Here is a 19,899-nt window from a genome sequence, read left to right as displayed (position 1 = left end):
TTTTAACAGTGAGTAGTCAAGATATTTTGCAACACTGCTAGATTTCTAAACCTTTTGTTTAGACAGACAGCAAGATCTTTGATATTGCATTCAAAGTCTGATAGTCTTAAGAGTTTTAAAACCTAAGAGCTCATAGACTTTGAACAGTATATATAACCAAAATATGACAATTTATGCCTAAAGGCAGAAAATACAGGCAGCATACTGATTTGATCCATTAAGAAAAATCAGAGAGAGGCAGTTTGGTGCAGGCCTAAAAGCCAGGAGACCATGGGCTCCTCCCACTCTCAGCATGGAAGCCAGCTGAGTGACTGGCCAGTCACTCTCTTTCACCTCAATCCATTTCACAAGGTTGTTGTGTGGAAAGCAGAAAACAGGAGGATTAAGCAGGTTTATTATTTATTTATTTATTTATTTATTGGATTTATACGCCACTCCTCTCCGAGGACTCGGGGCGGGTTACAACATATAAAGGAGCAATGTAGCATCCTAAATCCAATTAGTTTAAATTAATTAAACTAAAACCCTAAGATCATTAAAAAACTCTCATTCCCATTCAGTCAACTAATTTACAATACATTTGTTGTTCATGCTCATGTCCCATACATGTCGGTGCATCATATTAATAAGAGAAAGAGTTGCATATAGTCTTTTCATGGTACATTTCTTCAATGAAGCTCAGTTACAGTAATAAGCATCCCAATTTCATGAAACTTTCGTTTGGTTAATGTGTTTGGAATTTGGAATGCAGAATTTACTTCTATCTGGCAAGATTTTTAGCCCATTTATTTCAGCAGCAGAGCCAGAGAAATAGAAAAAAATAGTGGCTGATATATATCCTTACGTATTAATATAACTGAGGCTAATAGTACTAATTCAGTCTGTATTTTTAAATTACCGATAGCAGCAGAAAAAACGGTGGAAAATATAAAATATTTTAGCCCGTAAAGGCTAAAGTAGTTTGCAGTAATTTGGACATGAAACTTTAAAATTCCAAATTAACCAATATCAAAAGCTCTCTTCTACATAATGAGTCAGATATTTTTTTTAAATTGACAAAGACATGTTGTGTGCATTGTGGTGAAAGATGAGACACACCCAGCTTACAAGCAATAGTGAAATCTATTTGCATCAAATGTACCAATTGCAGTAGTTGTTTATTCTTCATTTTGGGTTGTGCTGACAGCTTTGTGAGTTAGGACTTGCCTTCAAAGTCTGAGCTTCCTCCTTTCAATCAAACATTTGCTTTAATAGGTCATAGTAGGAAATAAGCTATCTTTCAAAAGTGAAGTCCTGGACCTCCAAGCAGAATTCTCAGCATAGGGTTTTGTTCCCTTCCTAATTATTGTTGATTTGTCTTTAAATTTCATTGGATTGCTTTTCTTTTTGTTTTTCAACTTTTTATCCATGTTTGAAAATGGTAGTTGCTTTATGACAGTGCTGGAGGTAAGTTTTATTTGACTGTATGTTGTAATTTTTTTTGGGGGGGTGTTTGATGTCTTTGGAAATGCAGTATCCTCCTTGTTAACTGATAATTGAGAATTCTCCCCCTCACCTTTCCAGTTGATGATGCAGAGCCCCATCTTTATTTTTAGACTACAGATAATGTAGCAGTGGGAAAAGTGCTTCTGTTTACATATTTATCTTAAGTTTGGCTGGCATATGCACTGCACAGACTTATCTTCTGTGTAGCAGTGTTAACAAGTAGGTTCTTCCCTGGAGGCAACAAAATCAGTCTACTTATTACTTGAGATGCTTTAACTGAATTTCCCTCTGAGAATGTTGCTGCTTTTCAGGACTAAAGTGATTTTTAATTACTGTTTTAAAAAAATAAATTACATCTATTGTTGCAAGACTTATTTCTTGTTAAGACAATGGATTAAGTGTGGCATAACCTTTCTTTTTCATCTCCAGAAGAAAAGACTTTAATAAGCTAAGAAAAGATTGGACACACAGGCTTTTAAAAAAACCATTCACTAAATATATCAGACATATTTCCTTTTAAATTTGGCACACTCTTTATTACAAGGAGGAGGATGCTGCAGTTCCTACCGCACAGCTTGCTTGCCCACTTGTCTGTAAATGCAGAGCCAGAAATCTCATGCTCACATTGTGCTATCTGCTTTGCAAACACTGAAGCTTTTTGGCAAGCACTTAATAGAGAATATAAACTCAACTCTTGTTCCGGCTGGATGCCTTCAGAGCTTTGCAGGCTTTAGTGAATTATTCACATTTCTTTCAGATAGTCTCCAGAAATAAAGAAATAATAGAAGATTTGCAAATTTATAAAAACACAAGGCAAGAGAATTGCCAGCTTCTCCATTTTTGTTTTTTAGGAACTGAAAACTTCATGTCTTGTGATTGAAATACAGAATTTGTGTGTACAGGGAGTTCTCGACTTAAGTGATCTTTCAAAGTTACAACGGCACTGAAAAGAGTGACTTGTGAGGATTTGTCACTAAACCTAATGAACTATTTCAGCATCCCAATAGTAACAGGATCAAAATTTGGATGCTTGGCAACTGGCATGTATTAATGATGGTCACAGTGACCCCAGGGACATTTTGTGACCTTTGACAAGCAAAGTCAATGGGGAAGCCAGATTCACTTAACAGTCATGTTACTAATATAACAACTAGGTTGATTCCCTTAACAACTGTAGCAAGAAAGATCATGAAATGGGGCAAAATTCAGTGACATATCTTGCTTAGCAATTGAAATGTTGGGCTTAATTGTGGTTGTAAGTTGAGAACTTACAATTGTTAAGCTAAATTGTTAAGCAACTTAGTTTCAGTATTGTTTAAGGACTTAACACACTTTTTGACCTTCTTGGACTGGCTTCACCACCCCTTGCTAGTAATTTGTAACAAAAGTAGCTGTAATGAATTCTAGGATTACCTGTGTCCACCTTAAACACTGACTGTTCTTGTCTTCAATTTCTGAGTTTTCAGAGAAGCATTTTATTCTCTAACCTCAAAAGATACTTAACCAAATAATGGGATTTTGCTTTAATATCTAGAATTACTTCATATTAAAGATGTAAATCTGATGCAAAACTCAATCTTATTTGAAAACCATTTCTAGAAATGGAATGTTTTAATTTGACATAATTTTCATATTAGTTATCATATTTTATAAATGTATTCTTTATCTTTATAGTTTTTTTTCCTCTTACTTATTTTAATTGTATTGACAAAGTATTTTTAAAATTCAATAGAGTTATGTTCCGATTAGAAACTGTGTATAAAATGTCTTATAGCAAGTTTTTAATTGTATTAGAATACATTGTCATATGATATTTTAGATTTATTGAATATTTGAGATTTGTTCACTATTTGCCATATTGTTTTTTCAAATTATATGTACCACATACTTATTTTCTTTTTCAATGTGTATTTGAAAAATAAATAAAAACAAAATATATTGTTACTTTAATGCAGAAAATCCCTATCACTAATATTTTCATACTTCAATATATGCACTTCCATTATATTTATATTTTAATTGAGCAGTGATATATTTATTTATTTATTTATTGATTGATTGATTGATTGGATTTGTATGCCGCCCCTCTCCGGAGACTCGGGGCGGCTAACAGCAACAATAAAGCAGTGTACAATAGTAGTCTGATGTTAGAAACAATTAAAAACCCATTAATATATAAAAAAAACAAACATGCATACATACATACCATGCATAGAATTGTAAAAGCCTAGGGGGAAGAGGGTCTCAATTCCCCCATGCCTGACGGCAGAGGTGGCTTTTAAGCAGCTTACGAAAGGCAAGGAGGGTGGGGGCAATTCTAATCTCTGGGGGGAATTGGTTCCAGAGGGTCGGGGCCGCCACAGAGAAGGCTCTTCCCCTGGGTCCCGCCAAGCGACATTCTTTAGTTGACGGGACCCGGAGAAGATCCACTCTGTGGGACCTAACTGGTCCCTGGGATTCGTGCAGCAGAAGGCGGTCCCTGAGATAATCTGGTCTGGTGCCATGAAGGGCTTTATAGGTCATAACCAACACTTTGAATTGTGATCGGAAACTGATCAGCAACCAATGCAGACTGCGGAGTGTTGGTGTAACATGGGCATATTTGGGAAAGCCCATGATTGCTCTCGCAGCTGCATTCTGCACGATCTGAAGTTTCCGAACATTTTTCAAAGGTAGCCCCATGTAGAGAGCATTACAGTAGTCGAGTTTTGAGGTGATGAGGGTATGAGTGACTGTGAGCAGTGACTCCCGGTCCAAGTGGGGTCGCAACTGGTGCACAAGGCGAACCTGGGCAAACGCCCTCCTCGCCACAGCTGAAAGATGTTTCTCTAATGTGAGCTGTGGGTTGAGGAGGACGCCCAAGTTGCGAACCTTCTCTGAGGGGGCCAGTGATTCTCCCCCTAGGGTAATGGACGGACAGATGGAATTGTCCTTGGGAGGTAAGACCCACAGCCACTCCGTCTTGTCTGGGTTGAGCTTAAGTTTGTTGACACTTATCCAGGCCCCAATATCCCCCAGGCACCGGCACATCACTTCCACTGCTTCGTTGGCTGGACATGGGGTGGAGATGTATAACTGGGTATCATCGGCGTATTGATGATACCTCACCCCATGCCCTTGGATGATCTCACCCAGTGGTTTCATGTAGATATTAAATAGTAGGGGGGAGAGGACCAACCCCTGAGGCACCCCACAAGGGAGAGACCTAGAGGTCGACCTCTGACCCCCCACTAACACCAACTGCGACCGACCAGAGAGGTATGAGGAGAACCACTGAAGAACAGTGCCTCCCACTCCCAACCCCTCCAGCCGGTGCAGAAGGATATCATGGTCGATGGTATCGAAAGCCGCTGAGAGGTCAAGAAGCACCAGGACAGAGGACAAGCCCCTGTCTTGGGCCCACCAGAGATCATCCATCAACACGACCAAAGCAGTTTCCGTGCTGTAGCTGGGCCTGAATCCAGACTGTTGAGGACCTAGATAATCAGCTTCTTCCAAGGACCGCTAGAGCTGAAATGCCACCACCTTCTCGACAACCTTCCCCATAAAGGGAAGGTTGGAGACTGGACGGTAGTTATTGAGTACAGCTGGGTCCAGGGAAGGCTTCTTGAGGAGGGGGCGCACAAGTGCCTCCTTATAAGGGGCCGGAAAGGACCCGCTCCCCAAGGAAGCATTGACAATCTCCCGGACCCAGCTCCGCGTCACCTCTCGACTGGCTGAAACCAACCAAGAGGGACATGGATCCAGTAGACAGGTGGCAGAACACACAGCTCCAATGGCCCTGTCCACTTCCTTAGGTGTCACCAAGTCAAACTCCTCCCAGACAGATGGACAAAGATGTTTAGCCCCAGTCACCTCGACTGACTCGTTGTCAGTCGACTCTGTTTTACAATTGGAGTCGAGGTCCGCTCGAATCCGAGCAATTTTATCAGCGAAAAACGTGTTAAAATCCTTAGCACTACTCTGCAAGGACTCCCCAACTCCCCCCTGGTTAAGAAGGGAGCGGGTTACCCTAAACAGAGCGGCCGGGTGGGATTCCGCTGATGCAATCAAGGTGGCATGATACGCGCATTTTGCCGCCTTGAGCGCCACTTTGCAAAACATCAGAATATTACTTTTCTAGGTTAAAATCATGTTAAATAAGAATGCATTTATAAATCTTTTTTACTTAACACAATAGCAATTCTGTATTCTACAAAGCATTACAATGCAGAAAAATTTCTGTGCTTGAAGCAGCCTTTTCAAGTATTCCAAACTTGAATTCAAACACATAGATTGCAAGAGTTTTGTTTCGAGCTTTGCACAAAACATACTGTACTCAGAACAATAGTTGCCCATATTGAGCAACATATTGACATGCTCACTGTTGTGCCTTGCTCTGCAATTCGATGTTGGGTTTTGCAATTATTATTTCAGAGTATTTGTCCATGTCTAGCCAGAGGTGTATCAGCATTGGTTGGCTGAGACTGGGTGGGGTGTTCTGGAAATGGAATGCTAAAGCAGAGTAAAATTCCTTATAAGAAGCCTAAGGGTTGAATGAAGAGCCATGAGGGACTCTGTTCTACCAATGGGGAAGGAAGATGAGATCAACTGCCCTTCCATTGACTGGCCCACCACAAGCAGTAGCAATACTGCTACTATTGCTTGCCTCATCAGTGAGTATCTGTCTTCCTGTTTGTCTGCTTGCCTCAATCCCCTACCCTACTCTACCCACCGCACCCCACCCCCTCTCTATGTCCATCCCTCCCACTGTTGAAGCAACATTTTACCCTAATGAACTTTAAAGCACTTTGAGTGTTGGCTAGAAGAGAGATATCATCCTTCGCTGTTTTTAAATTTATCTTCTCAAGATAAATTGAATGCATATCTCTGATCCTCAAGAATAGAGAAATAATTGAAGCTGTCTCTATACTTATGCTATATGGCATGAGTCAGTTTTTGCTTTCAGTTCATTTTTTAAAGAAGAACTATTCCAGGAAATGACCCAAAGGTGAAGGACAGTTGATCAGGAACGGATCTCTCACTTGGTTCGTAAAGCTCCTTTGTTGCAGATTAGACTCAGAAGGAGCAAGGGAGAAAAGGCGGTATCCAAGAAAAGAGAGGCTTAATAGTAGTAGTAGCAGACAAGACTCTGTTTCCAGCTTGGGAATTTTCTTGGCATGGCCAACCATACCAGCCTCATCTTAGAAACATAGAAGACTGACGGCAGTCAGTACATCTTTGCTGCATTGCCAAAAGAACAAAAGTCACTATGTGAGCTTGAAGAAGATAAGAAAACTACTTGTTTTGGACTGCCACACCTGATCAAAGTTGATTAATAGCAAGTTCCTGCATCCTGAGTGACAGATCCAAGGCAAGTAATGCTGTGATATCTCATTTTTCCCACATGGAGTATTGACTGGGAAGTACAAACCTCTTTCTTAAGGCACTTTTTTTTCATGAAGCCATTGGTGAGAAATTGAGAGATAGTCCCTTACTTCACCCTTCAAATCTCAGGCAACCAGCTCTCCACGGGGGAGCGCTATTCCTTTAATAGTAGCTGATCTGCCTCTCTCATGCATTAATTTCATATTGGGGCGAACCCCAGCTTATTTCTCATGAGTCAGGGATCACCTGAGCAACCTGTACTGGGGCCTATCTATATATTGACCCACCTAAGTTAAAATGGTATTCTGCTAGCTTTCTCTCAAAGTTCTCCCACCTACTCTCCCTCCCTCCTTCATGCACAGCCCATAAGGATGTTACTAGGTCCCAGTCAATCAAGGTGCAGTGACTGTGAAGAGGCCCCATACCCCATACATGCACATGGAGGCCATTCTCTGGATCACAGCAGGACAGATTCCATGCCAGAGAAAAGGAGAAGAGGATCACTTGCAACTTTATGTCATTGTCAAGTGGGTAAGTAAATTGTTGTTTTTTAAACATTCTTTGCTGTAGGGAAATTAGAGTTCATGTGAATGCCATCAACAGAATGCCAGTGTCCCATGTAGAGAAGCAGTTGAGTGGAGATAAATAAGGCAGGTAAACCTAATTGTGTATTATGTGCATGAACCACGGTGTTTCACACATAAGTGTTGCTAATGTTGTAACAGTTATCAATTACACATAGAAGAAATATTAATGCACCATATTGGAATGATTTGTAACTTTTTTCCCCATGTCTTATATTCTGTGCATGGTATTTATTCTGTAGATGTTACATTGAATGATGCATTTTAAAAAGAATTTTTGTTCAATTATAAAGATTGAGGTTAAAATTGACAAGACATGAGGAAATGCACAGAGTGCACATACACTATACATGCACACCAAAGCTTAGCAAACCAACTTAAAGGCTTTTCACAATGTCTTCACTGTTTACTTGATTAAACTTTGGCTTTTATTTCGTCAATATGTAGCTTCAGGATGCATTTTAAAAATGCATTGCTGGTTGCATTTTGCTAGTTCAAATATGATGTATGTATTAATGCATGGACTCTAAAATCTCTTGTATGTATTCATGTTGAACTTTCAAAAGACATTAAAAATGAAGGATTTTCTATTGAGTTGTTTTACTGCACTTTGTTACATATACTCTCTACACTGCTCGTCTATGCTGTTGTTTCCTATTTTGAAAAGTAGTTTTTTTTCTATTATAGCATTCTTAATATTATTTACATGCAATTTTTTCTGACAATTTTTTTTTTCAGAACCTGGAAATGGCCATAATAGTGCTATATGTGTGTGTTCAATTTTTGTATGTGGATTTTTTGCTCTGGAAAAATGAGGGGGGGATACTTTTGTGCTTTATAGTGCACCCTTCTTCCCAGGGACCCACCTCATGCAACAGTATGAGGTGGGCATTATGGTAATACCGTAATGCCCAAGCATTACGGTAATTGCAGAAGCCTTCTGGACTGGAGCAGTCCTAGTGTGACCATGTGTAGCTATTGGCAAGAAGCTAGGCCAAAATACTTCCATGTTCTTTCTATTCGCAATGGAACACTTTAAAAGACATGGGGAAAGTTTTCACAAATCATTGTGCAAGAGGCTTTCAATAAGCATATTACTATGGGCATGAAGGGCATCCTTTTCTTGAATTTTTTCTTCTACACAGAGAAAATGTGTCTGTTCCATCCTCAGAACACCTTGACTATGGCTGTTTTGTTCTGACCTCGAAACAAAATATGTTTACTGTTTTATGCATACTCTGAATATATTATTACTATTATTATTATTATTTATTAGATTTGTATGCCGCCCCTCTCTGCAGACTCGGGGTGGCTCACAGCAATAATAAAAACAATATACAATATACAAAAACAATTAAAAATATATCCCTTTTGTGGAAATTCTTCATCCTTAATAATACTTTGTTTTTTACTTTCAATAGGTAAATATATAACACTTGTTGTCTATATCTCAAGCAAGCCTGTTTTGTTTTTACATTTGCTCCTGTTTAAGAGATTGCATGTACTGTATATAGTCCGATTCCTGCTTCTATGAATCTAAAAAAATCAAGATGGTAGAAGTAATAGAAGTAGCGTTTTAAAGACCAGATTGAGTTAAGCTAGCAGTTTCAAAAATCTTATGTCATGAGTCCCGCTGAAAAGACACTAAAATACATTATTTAAGCATGCTTTGGATATTATTAATTCAACTTCGGTATCAAATCAAATCCTTATTACTGTTAAAACCCAGCATAAGGAAAGTAGGGTACAAATAATACAACAAAATAAAGTTACATATACAAACTAAGAAATATATTAAAAATATTTAAAAGATCTAAAAAGTGGGTAACAGCAATGAATAAGGCATGGGGGGAGCATAGTAAACTATCAACGATATTCCTTATTTGTGAGTATTTCTTATTTGTGAGTACTGTATTTCTTAAGGCAAGGCATATGTCAGGGATGGAATGTTTTTTGCATTCAAGATAAAGTAAGCATTTACATGATATATGGGAATAATTATGAAAGATGACAATTACATATAGAATACAATATCAAGACAATATTGGCTACCTGAAATTAATCTGGTTAACTGATGAAGAGTGTATCATGTCATTAATTGCTTAGCTTTTGATGGATGCAGTAAATTAGCAGCACTTCTGAATCTCTTTTCTATAATATAAATGGATACAAACCTTCTCTTTTCTCCTGTTCTGTTAACTTTCTGCTTGTTGGTTCTTGTTTTTCTGCAGAGGGAGAATCGCAGGCTTCAGGAAGCCAGCATGCGACTTGAGCAAGAGAATGATGATCTTGCTCATGAACTTGTAACAAGCAAAATTGCTCTACGAAATGATTTGGACCAGGTATGACTATAACTAAATTTCTGTGGAAATTAGAGTCCAATGGTAAAACAAAGAAAGAAATTAATTAAGCTAGAAAAGTCCATTTTCCCTTAATGCTTGGCATTGGTTATTTATGGAAATTGAGTTAGACGTAAAAACAGAATACTCATGAGTTCAACAAGACAGTTACTACTGTTGCAGTCCTGTAGAACTGTTGGTTCAAATTATAGTAGAATTTCAGTTCTTTTTTTTAGTATTAAAGACAATTATCTAACTGTTTTTATTGATCAGAAAACTCAAATTCCTCTTATAAAGGACTTTTGAAATGCTATTATTAAAAAATAGCTGAGAAAATGTATTTTTAAAAATGGGATCATTACTTTTATTCTAATATTAAGTAACAAAAGCCTTACAATTGTTGAGATTTTACAAAAGGAATAGAGTTTATCTAAAAATACAGAATAGCAACACAGTACAGAAGCTTGTTACAGTGGTCCTTTGACTTTCGCGGGGGATATGTTCCAACACCGCCCACGAAAGTCAAATTTCTATGAAGTGGAGACGCCCCCTTCCTTTCTTCCTTCCTACCCCTCCCTCCTCCATTCCTGGTTTTAGTTACCCCCAGAACCGGCAGGGGCAATGGAGCAGCTAGCTGGGGTCTTTGCTGCGCTCGCTACTGGCGTCTCCCATGGTGACAGCGGCAGCACCGCTGCTCAGGGTCAGGGTAGGGGAAGGGGAAGCTCAAGGTAAGAGGGATCCAGGCCAGGACTTGAAGCCAGGATTCCAGGCCGGTCAGCTAGGACGTTGGACACAACCACTAAGGGAGATGGCTTAGCTGGGTGGGGGAAGAAGAGGTGGCGGCGGCAGTAAGGCTCGGCTTCAAGTGGAGAGTACCAAGAATTAAAGGGGAGGGATCGTGAGACTGGGGCGGAAGCGGAACTTTTATTTAAAGAAGCAGGACAGCTGGGGGGGGGGGAAAGAGAGTTAAAATGCATAGTATTGTACATCAGGCAGCTGCAGGAAAACCCGTTTTGTTCAAAAATACCGTGGAGTATTTTTTATTAGTATTTTTTGAAAACCTGTGGTATAACTTTTCCGCAAAAGTCGGACCTACGAAAGTCAAGGGACCACTATTTAGTCATAATGTCTTCATGGGGCCTTTGAAATTCTAGAGACAGTGAATATATTATAGAAGGCCTTTACTGAAACTAAAAATTAAAATTAGAAAAGTAAGTTCGGCTAATATGAAAGACATTTGGAATAGAGTATTGGGGTATTTTATATTTCCCAATTAATGGTTTCTGGCTTTAATAACATTAGTTATTTCTTATAACCTAAATTCTTAATTACGTGAGCAAAAAATGTTTAGAATTATATTCAAAGAATGCTTTAAAAAGTTTGGTTCTCATTGTTTCAATGCTGAACATAAAATTTGAAAATTTTGTGTAGGTCGTCTTTTAATTAGTTACTGATAGAAAAAAGTCACTATGCTGAACAAGGCTCTTAGAAGGCTACTAGAAGTTAAATATGTTTATTTATTTATTTATTTTATTTATTAGATTTGTATGCCGCCCCTCTAGCGGCTCACAATGTTAATGCTGTGTTTAATCATAGTCCTGGAATCTCTGTCAAAGGAGAATTTTAGATTGGTCAACATGGGGAAAATATGATTAGGTGCAATTGGACACACAAAGAATTTGTCTTTGGTGCATATGCTCTCAGTGTACATAAAAGAAAAAGATACATTTGTCAAAAATCATGAGGTGCAACACTTAATGATTGTCATAGGGGTCAAATAAGCAATAAGAAAAAAAATCAATATTAATAAAAATCTTAAGGATACAAGCAACAAGTTACAGTCGTACAGTCATAAGTGGGAGGAAATGGGTGATAGGAATGATGAGAAAATATTAGTAGTACTGTAATAGTAGTGCAGATTTAGTAAATAATTTGACAGTGTTGAGGGAATTATTTGTTTAGCGTTCGGGGAAAAACTGTTCTTGTGTCTAGTTTTCTTGGTGTGCAGTGTTCTGTAGCGATGTTTTGAGGGTAGGGGGTTGAAACAATTTATGTCCAGGATGCCATGAGTCAGCAAATATTTTCACAATCCTCTTTTTGGCTTGTGCAGTATACAGGTCCTCAATTGAAGGCAGGTTTGCAGCAATTGTTTTTTCTGCAGTTCTGATTCTCCTCTGAAGTCTGTGTTGGTCTTGTTGGGTTGCAGAACCAAACCAGACAGTTACAGTATAGAGATGTAGATGACAGACTCAATGATTCCTCTGTAGAACTGCATCAGAAGCTCCTTGGGCAGTTTGAGCTTCCTGAGTTAGCGCAGAAAGAACATTCTTTGTTGTGCTTTCTTGATGATGTTATTGATTATAGGTGATCATTTTAAAATATGATTTGAAATGCTCTAGATGTAACCTGTTGTTTAAAAGTGGAATCGTAATAATTACATTAAAGAGCATCATATAATGTAGTCCTCGGTAATTTGCTTTCTTATTTAAAATGGTTTTTGCGTAAACTAGAATTAAATACTGTATAGTATTGCTGAGGGTTGTATTTTCTTTTTTTCTTTATTTTCTAGGGCCCTTTTTGTCTTCCTTATTTGGGGATTTAATATAGGAATTTTTTTTCTTTTCCCCCCTCTCCTACATGGATGTTTAAATATAATGGTTTCTTTGTTAAAGTGTATAATCATTTACTATTCAGTAATAATATTAGCCAATATTATTACATATAATATTAAAATTGAAAAGTTTTGCAGAATTTATAATTTTAAAGCTTAATAAAATGAATTGTAGAAAGCAGAGTTAAGTGTTATGTTTGGATATTTGGATATAATTTGCTCCATATGTTAACTACTGGCAGAATAATAAAAAAATAATTGGAAATTGACTTTGGATCTTTCAACATAGATACATGTATCACAGGGTTCCAGAATTTGGGGGAGGGATAGACCCCAGTTACAAATATGTCCATATATTATTTATGGACCCAGGTCTGCACTGCCCATGTTTATTCAGGGAATCTCATTGCTCAGTCCTTGTCATTCTGAAATTCCCAGGCTGAAGATAAAGCAGATGTTTTGAATAAGGAACTGCTCCTGACCAAACAAAAACTAGTGGAAACTGAAGAGGAGAAGCGAAAACAGGAAGAAGAAACAGCACAGGTAAAATGAGTTCCACAGATTTATGAGGTCATACCAAAGAAAATGGGACAGAGAAAGTACCACTCTCTTAATGTAAAGAAATGTTGATTCTTGAATTCTTGCATCTCTTGAATGAGAAATCAGAATCAACACTATTTATATAGACAGCATAAGAAATCATGTTTCAAATGATTTTTTAAAATAAACTACAACTAATTAATAGCCAATTCATCACTCTATAAATATTCAACACACTGGAATTAATTTAACTGCAGGATTAAAAATTTGTGAGATCCTCAAATCGATAACTTCGTGAAAGTGGGCAACAGAATTTTATTTTTAATGTGTGCCAATATGCTCTACAATAAAAAATGACAATAAAGGTTATCTTATCTCTCATATTCCTATTCAGGAATTTTACAATAAGGCACATTCTTATGACAATCTAGTTTTAATTAAAAGATACCAACATTTTGTTATTCTAGGAATTAAATGGATAATTTAAGCTCCTAAAATAAGTTAGAGCTCAGCATTTTCAGTTTTATTTATCTATGTCCACATTTCTATTCTGCTGTAATTCAAAGACTCTCAGCAGTGACAAAAGATATGAAATGGCAGTATAGAACAGTAGCTTTGTTAGACAAAGAGTATGTTTTAAAATTGTTCAATTATTTTCTGTTTACCTAGATTGTTTAGTTGTATGACTAAGATTAGTGTTATTTTTTTATGCAGCTAAAGGAGATCTTCAGAAAGCAATTGGAGAAGGCAGAATCTGAAATAAAGAAGACAAGTGCAATCATTGCAGAATACAAACAAGTAATTATATTTGATTTTGGAGGGGACGGGTGTTACGTTTTCAGTTCCCTTTTAAGTTTATATAATTTGGAGATGAAAGATTCTGTTAAATACATTAATTTCTAGGTAAAAGTTTATAATGGTATGGCCTAGGTGCTTTTAACGCTGTCAGAAGTATGTGGAATCTGTAAGAGATGCATTTATCTGACATGAAATCAAGCAATATCTGGAATTTTAAAAAAGAATAAAGATTAGCAATGTGTCCATTCACCACTCAAAGAACATTTTAAAAAGTGTGAACATGAGATGTATTTTGCTGAGGTTGTAAGCAAAAGGGGTCTTGTCCAGGTTTTTTTTTGTTGTTGTTTCAAACTAGCATATGCTCTTTATTTCATTTCTGATATGTTTATTTTTGCTATGATAATATATTTAGGGTTTTATTTTTGTATAATGCACAATTCCTAATGCAAAATTTGTTATTGTTTATATTTCAGTATTTTTAACTGAAAATGCTAAAACACAGTTATTATTTCCCAGGACAAATCTAAACCTTAAACCAGAGGTCTTTAAACTTGGCAACTTTAAGACTTGTGGACTTCAACTTCCAGAAGTTGAAATCCGCAAGTCTTAAAGTTGCCAAGTTTGGGGACCCTTGCCTTTATACCCTAAAATTTACTTCTTAGCCTTCAACTAGAAAAGTCTAGTTAACAAACATGCTTTCTCCGTGTTCAACACTTGCAATAGATATATTATAGGTTGCTTATCATGACCCTCATACCAATAGTTATGATATCTTAGTTTTAATAATCTTAGAATTTAATTGGGTCCCAAAGGTGCTTTTTCAGGGGGCAACTGGACTTTCTTGTTTTTGCTTTTGAAGACTTTCAATTGGGCGTGAACGATCCTTGACAGAGTTGATACATTGTAAGGAACTGATATACTGATTCGTTTTGAACATGTTGCCATTGTATTAAAGGATGTTTAATTTTTCAAATTTTGAAAAGGAGGTCCCATTTAAAATATTCCACCTTCTTTTAGATTTGTTCCCAGTTGAGTAGCAGACTAGAAAGACAACAAGTAGCCAGTAAAGAAGAACTTGAAGTTGTAAAGGTGAGAATTGATTTCTCTCAGCTTATACTGCCTCAATTTAAATGTAAAGACTGTTAGTGATAGGCAGGAGGAACAGGCAATTTCACAACCTGAAATCACATTGCTAACTGTTACCTATGACCAGTAAAGATTTAGGAGTTCTACAAATATTGGCCTAATAAATTTTCTTGTATAGTGGACTTACTGCAAGGGAGACATGTTCATGTATCATGTCTAACCTTTGAATCAAAGGAATATTGGTGTGTCTAGTCTGGTGCAGCCTTTTTCATCAATACCACCGTGTAAAACTAATTTTAAAAAATCTACTCAAAAAACCAAAGCCAAATTGTTACATGACCATAACTGATACTTAGAAGAATGTCATCTGTAACTTTCCAAGTACTACTGACACTGATTACAAAGAAAGAGAAAAAGCACACAAAATCCAATGATCCGGGAAAGAGATGTGGGAGTTATCAGAAGACATTACTAGTAATCAGAATAAGCAGGAATTAACAAATGAATGAAAATAACTGGTTCAAACAATAGGCTTACAATAATCTTATGTCATATTTTCCAAAATATTACTGACCATATCAATAATACACAGGTTTATTGAATGATTAACCTTACTTCCTGAATCACAACTAAAGGATGTCCATAAAATTGGCAAACAGTACAATGCAAATTAGATTCTTTGTTGGCACATTCTAACAATAACTAAAATAAGTCAAATTATAAATAAAGAAATAGGAATAGATCTCCATCCTGTTTCAGTGAGGGTCCTAACTTTGTCTTCTATTTTGCACCTACAATCCAACAGAGCATGAGATAGCAGGCCAACTGGAGCAGCTCTTGAAAAATGACACATGATCCCAAGATGAATGCTTGAAGAGCTAGCAAAGGATCAGGTGCCAGCTTTGCTGTGAACATTTTCCCCTGTCTCCTGATCTTGATCAGTTCTGCTACAGTTTACCTGCTCTCTCCCTAACTGCCTTTTTCCATTTACTGAAGCACAGTATATAGCATGATGGTTAATCTTTTTGCTGTCGTGTACGAAAAGCGGGGGGAGCGCAGGGAGGCCGTGCCTGTATGCCCACAACCATTATTCAATGTGCCCGGCTCCCCGCACATGCATGCACTACCCCCTGGGCTCCCCCCACTTTTGGCAGGCGATGGCCTGTTTTTGCTCTCCAAAGGCTCCAAAGCCATTCTAAGAGCCTGGGGAAGGCCAAAAAGGCCTTCTCCACCCACCCACCCACCCACACCCACCCACACACGGAGGCCCTCCGGAGGCTGGAAACAGCCTGCTTGCCGACTTCCAGTGATACAAAAAAAATATCATTATTTGCTCTCTCCAGGATCCAGAGGCTTTCCTCCTCCCCCACCCCCAAGGCCCTCCAGAAGCCAGAAATAGTCCATTTCTGAACTTCTGGTGGACCTGGAAGGCCTGGTATTCACCCTCCCCAGTCTCCAGGGGCTTTCCTGGAGGCTGGGGAGAGCAAAAATGGCCTACCCCACACCCCCAGAGGCCCTTCAGAGGCCTGAAACACCCAGAGTCCTTTATTTACTTCACAACTGGCTGCTCTGGGAGGGGAGGGTGGCAAGGGCAGCTGAAAACCAGCTTACCAGCACACACATACATGCTTCTACTGATCAAGGGCAATGGCTTCAGTTTCGGCAGATACGGCTCCACATGCCATCACGGGTATATAGGATGCTTCATTTTCCACAGGCCACCTCTTTAGAAAATATGAAGTGACAATACTGCTGCAGTTTCAGTAAATATTCTGTTCTCCTGTCAAGGGGCAATATGAACAAAATCTACTAGATTATTTAACCTGGCCTAATTTGCAGATATTTCTCCTTATTCAGTGTTGCTTCTTGACACAGGGAGAACAAAAACTCGTTACTTTACATGTACACTAGTATGTTATATATTCTTCATTTTAAAAGTGTGGATTGGGAACATTTCCAAAATAAAAACTCCAGAAAATCTTAATATAACTCCAAGTAAATCAAACTTCTGTGAAATCAAACTGTCCACTTAGGAAGAAACACTGATTGACAATCAATTTCACTTGCTGTTGTGCACATTCAACTTTGTGCAGAACAAAGTATTCAATGAGAATATTTCATTCATTCAGATCTAGTATGTGTTATTTGAGTGCACCCTTTATTTTTTTGAGCAGCATATTATATTATATTATTATTATATTACATTACATTATTTCATTTGCACAGTGATTAGTTACCAGAATATTACACTGATATAGTGAATATGGCTAGAAATTTCTGTTTTTTCTTTTTACATCATGGCCCTGTAATTGACTATTTCAGGGAAAGGTGATGACTTGCAAACACTGTAGTGAAATTTTCAGTAAAGAAGGAACACTAAAAGTGCCTGCTGCTAAAGAAAGTTCAGGAGAAGATACAGATGATGAGAAAGATGCCCTTAAGAAACAATTGCGAGAGATGGAACTGGACTTGGCACAGACTAAGCTGCAACTTGTGGAAGCCAAATGCAAAATACAGGTAATGTAATTTTCAATGTACTGATTGTTATTGCATCCCTCAACATGCAAAGAATGGAATTTGTATTTAAAACTTAATGGCTGTCCTTATCAAAGCCTTTATTAACCAAAATCCCGCCTTCCACAAGAATCTAAACTCCTATCTTTGCTGACAGGCTTGGGGCCCCTAAGACCAACATCTAACCCCGGCCAACCAATGAATTCATGTTTGATTGCCTGAATACAATTGACTGGTTTTTTAAGAAATTGGGGGTTTGGTATGTTTTAGATTTCTACATGTCATGTATTACTTTGTTGTGAGCCACCCTGAGTCCGAAGAATAGGGCAGCATAGAAAATCAATCAATCAATCAAACAAACAAACAAACAAACAAACAACTGGTATTATTTATAGGCATCATGCAATAAGATAGCCAACAGCAATAGCACTTAAGACTTATATACTGCTTCATGGTGCTTTACAGCACTCTCCATGTCCTTAGATCTGCTGGTCTCTTCTGGATTGGCATTTTTGATTCCTGCCATCCTGTCAGTCCTCCTCTCTACATTCTCTTCCCCCCCCCCTTTATCATTTATGGCAGAATGCCAGTAAAGCAAAGCAAAGCAAGCTGAAGCGATTATGACGACCAAACGGACAATATTACTTATTTGGTCATGTATTTATTTATTTTATTTATTTATTCTATTTTTTATGCCACCCTTCTCCTTACACTCAGGGTAGCTTACAACATGTTCGTTATCCATTTAGTACTTCAAAGTAAAATGTAAGGATTTCTTTTCCTTTTATCGTGAAATCAAAGAGTATTTCACTTCAGTATTCTTGTGAGATAGATTGAGGTGAAGTACACTCTGAATTTGGAACGCTCATCATCCTTAGCCAGTGTGACCAGCAGAGAAGGATAATGGGAGTTGCAACCCCTTGTGTCAGGAGGGGGCACATGTTAGGCATTCCATTTTTATTTACATTTTGTTCTTCATGCCAGCTGAAGATTATTCTGCTGAACCATTCTATTATCAGCACTTATTTCATCTCTTTCCTTAGGAACTGGAACACCAGAGAGGAGCACTTATGAGTGAAATTCAAACTGCCAAAAACTCTTGGTTCAGCAAAACTTTGAACTCTATCAAAACAGCAACAGGCACACAGCCTCTACAGCAGCCTCAACTCTCATCGTCACCTAAAGAAGGCAGCACATAGTTCTAGCTGCACCCCATGCAGAAGAGCACAATGGACTAAATCAGATGAAGCCCCTTGGCAGTTCTTCCAAAGAACTTGTTCAAACGGGGAAGGCAGGGGACCCAGCTGGGAAACCAATTCCTTCTGTGTCTTTCATTTGTTTTAATGTGGCCCTTTCAGAGGGAAGTTCTATAATGGTTCTGTTTCATGTGGAATACTCTTCCCAGCTGCCTTGATGGAAGCCCCATCTCAATTCTGTCATATTTCACATGTCATTTTGTAGACCTAGGTGTTGAAACATGGATAATTTAGAACTAGGTGTTCCATACGTTGCTAAAATTATTTATATTTTTTAAATCTTTCAAAATAAGAAAAGAGCAAGGTAATTTGTCAGAATGTCGCGATTTGCTGATATCTCAGAACAACTTTACATCTCTCATTCCTCCTGGCAAAAAATGCAGCTATTATTTTAAGGTTTGACTCTCAGGCTACATTAACAATGTAAGTGGGAAAACAAATGATAAAAAAAGAAAAAAATAAGTTACTAAATAAGAACAGGCAGTAAAACCATGTTTCTTTAAGATTTCCATAATTTACTTATATATTGCCACTAATCTCCCCACCCCAGTACTGTAACTTTTGCCAATCTGCAGATTATGGACATAATCTAACAAAAGTTTTTATGAGCAGTGACCTTTCAAAGAACAAAATAAAATAGATACATTTTAATGGGGGATTGCACCCTTGGTGCTCTTGCACTGTTTCCATTAATATGAATGGGGTTTGTACAGGAGACAGAAAGTATTCATGGTAAAATGTGTCCAAAATGCGTAAAGAAAAGCTAATTTATGATTGGTAGAGCAATTTTTGAAATGATTCCTGTGTCTCTCTGGAAATCATACTTGTTTTGTATCTTTCTAAAGTGCAAAAAAGCATTTGTTACATTTTTGAATTGAACATAAATGTTTATAAAATTGCTTATTTCATGGAAAATTAAATTGCTTAAATTGATGGATTTTTAAAAATTATATATAATGTGCATAATATCTTGCAGGTTAACATCACCACCAAATGACTATTAGTTGTGTATCTGGTTTTCATGCTATGAAAAACGTTCCAAGGTTCTATTCCTTTTAATCCAAATTAATGCAATAGACTTTTAGTCAGTTCTGTAAAATAAAGTTTAACTATGCTGGTTCTGTGCTTCTTTTTTAGACATAATTTGCAAATATGAACTCTTAAGGACTACCATAGCAATAGCACTTAGACTTATATACAGTGCTTTTACAGCCCCCTCTAAGCGGTTTACAGAGTCAGCATATTGTTCCCAACAATCTGGGTCTTCATTTTACCCACTTTGGAAGGCTAAAGTAGTCTGCAATGAGATATCTGGTGAT

At 37.7% G+C, this 19,899-nt stretch overlaps 1 protein-coding gene across 12 annotated transcripts in view; it reads left to right on the top strand.

Annotated features, from left to right (window-relative positions):
• The window catches only part of RABGAP1L (RAB GTPase activating protein 1 like), a 224,733-nt gene extending 205,034 nt beyond the window's left edge, over positions 1–19,699 (top strand). For 5 of the 12 annotated variants that reach the window (XM_070746727.1, XM_070746725.1, XM_070746728.1 and 2 more), the window contains 6 exons: positions 9,668–9,778; positions 12,825–12,929; positions 13,641–13,724; positions 14,742–14,813; positions 17,133–17,327; positions 18,368–19,699. In XM_070746727.1, coding sequence (XP_070602828.1) covers positions 9,668–9,778; positions 12,825–12,929; positions 13,641–13,724; positions 14,742–14,813; positions 17,133–17,327; positions 18,368–18,523 — 723 coding nt within the window. In that variant the 3' untranslated portion in view covers positions 18,524–19,699. Of the gene's footprint in view, positions 1–1,226; positions 1,447–5,952; positions 6,141–7,214; positions 7,384–9,667; positions 9,779–12,824; positions 12,930–13,640; positions 13,725–14,741; positions 14,814–17,132; positions 17,328–18,367 lie in introns of those variants that run through there. The other 7 variants (XM_070746736.1, XM_070746735.1, XM_070746729.1 and 4 more) reach the window with 5 other exon arrangements.
• The last annotated feature ends 200 nt before the right edge of the window (positions 19,700–19,899 follow it).

The sequence above is a fragment of the Erythrolamprus reginae genome, chromosome 3, assembly GCF_031021105.1.
Source record: "Erythrolamprus reginae isolate rEryReg1 chromosome 3, rEryReg1.hap1, whole genome shotgun sequence".
Classification (NCBI taxonomy): domain Eukaryota; kingdom Metazoa; phylum Chordata; class Lepidosauria; order Squamata; family Dipsadidae; genus Erythrolamprus; species Erythrolamprus reginae.
Note: the sequence above shows the minus strand (reverse complement) of the source record. Positions and strands in the feature narration are given on the sequence as shown.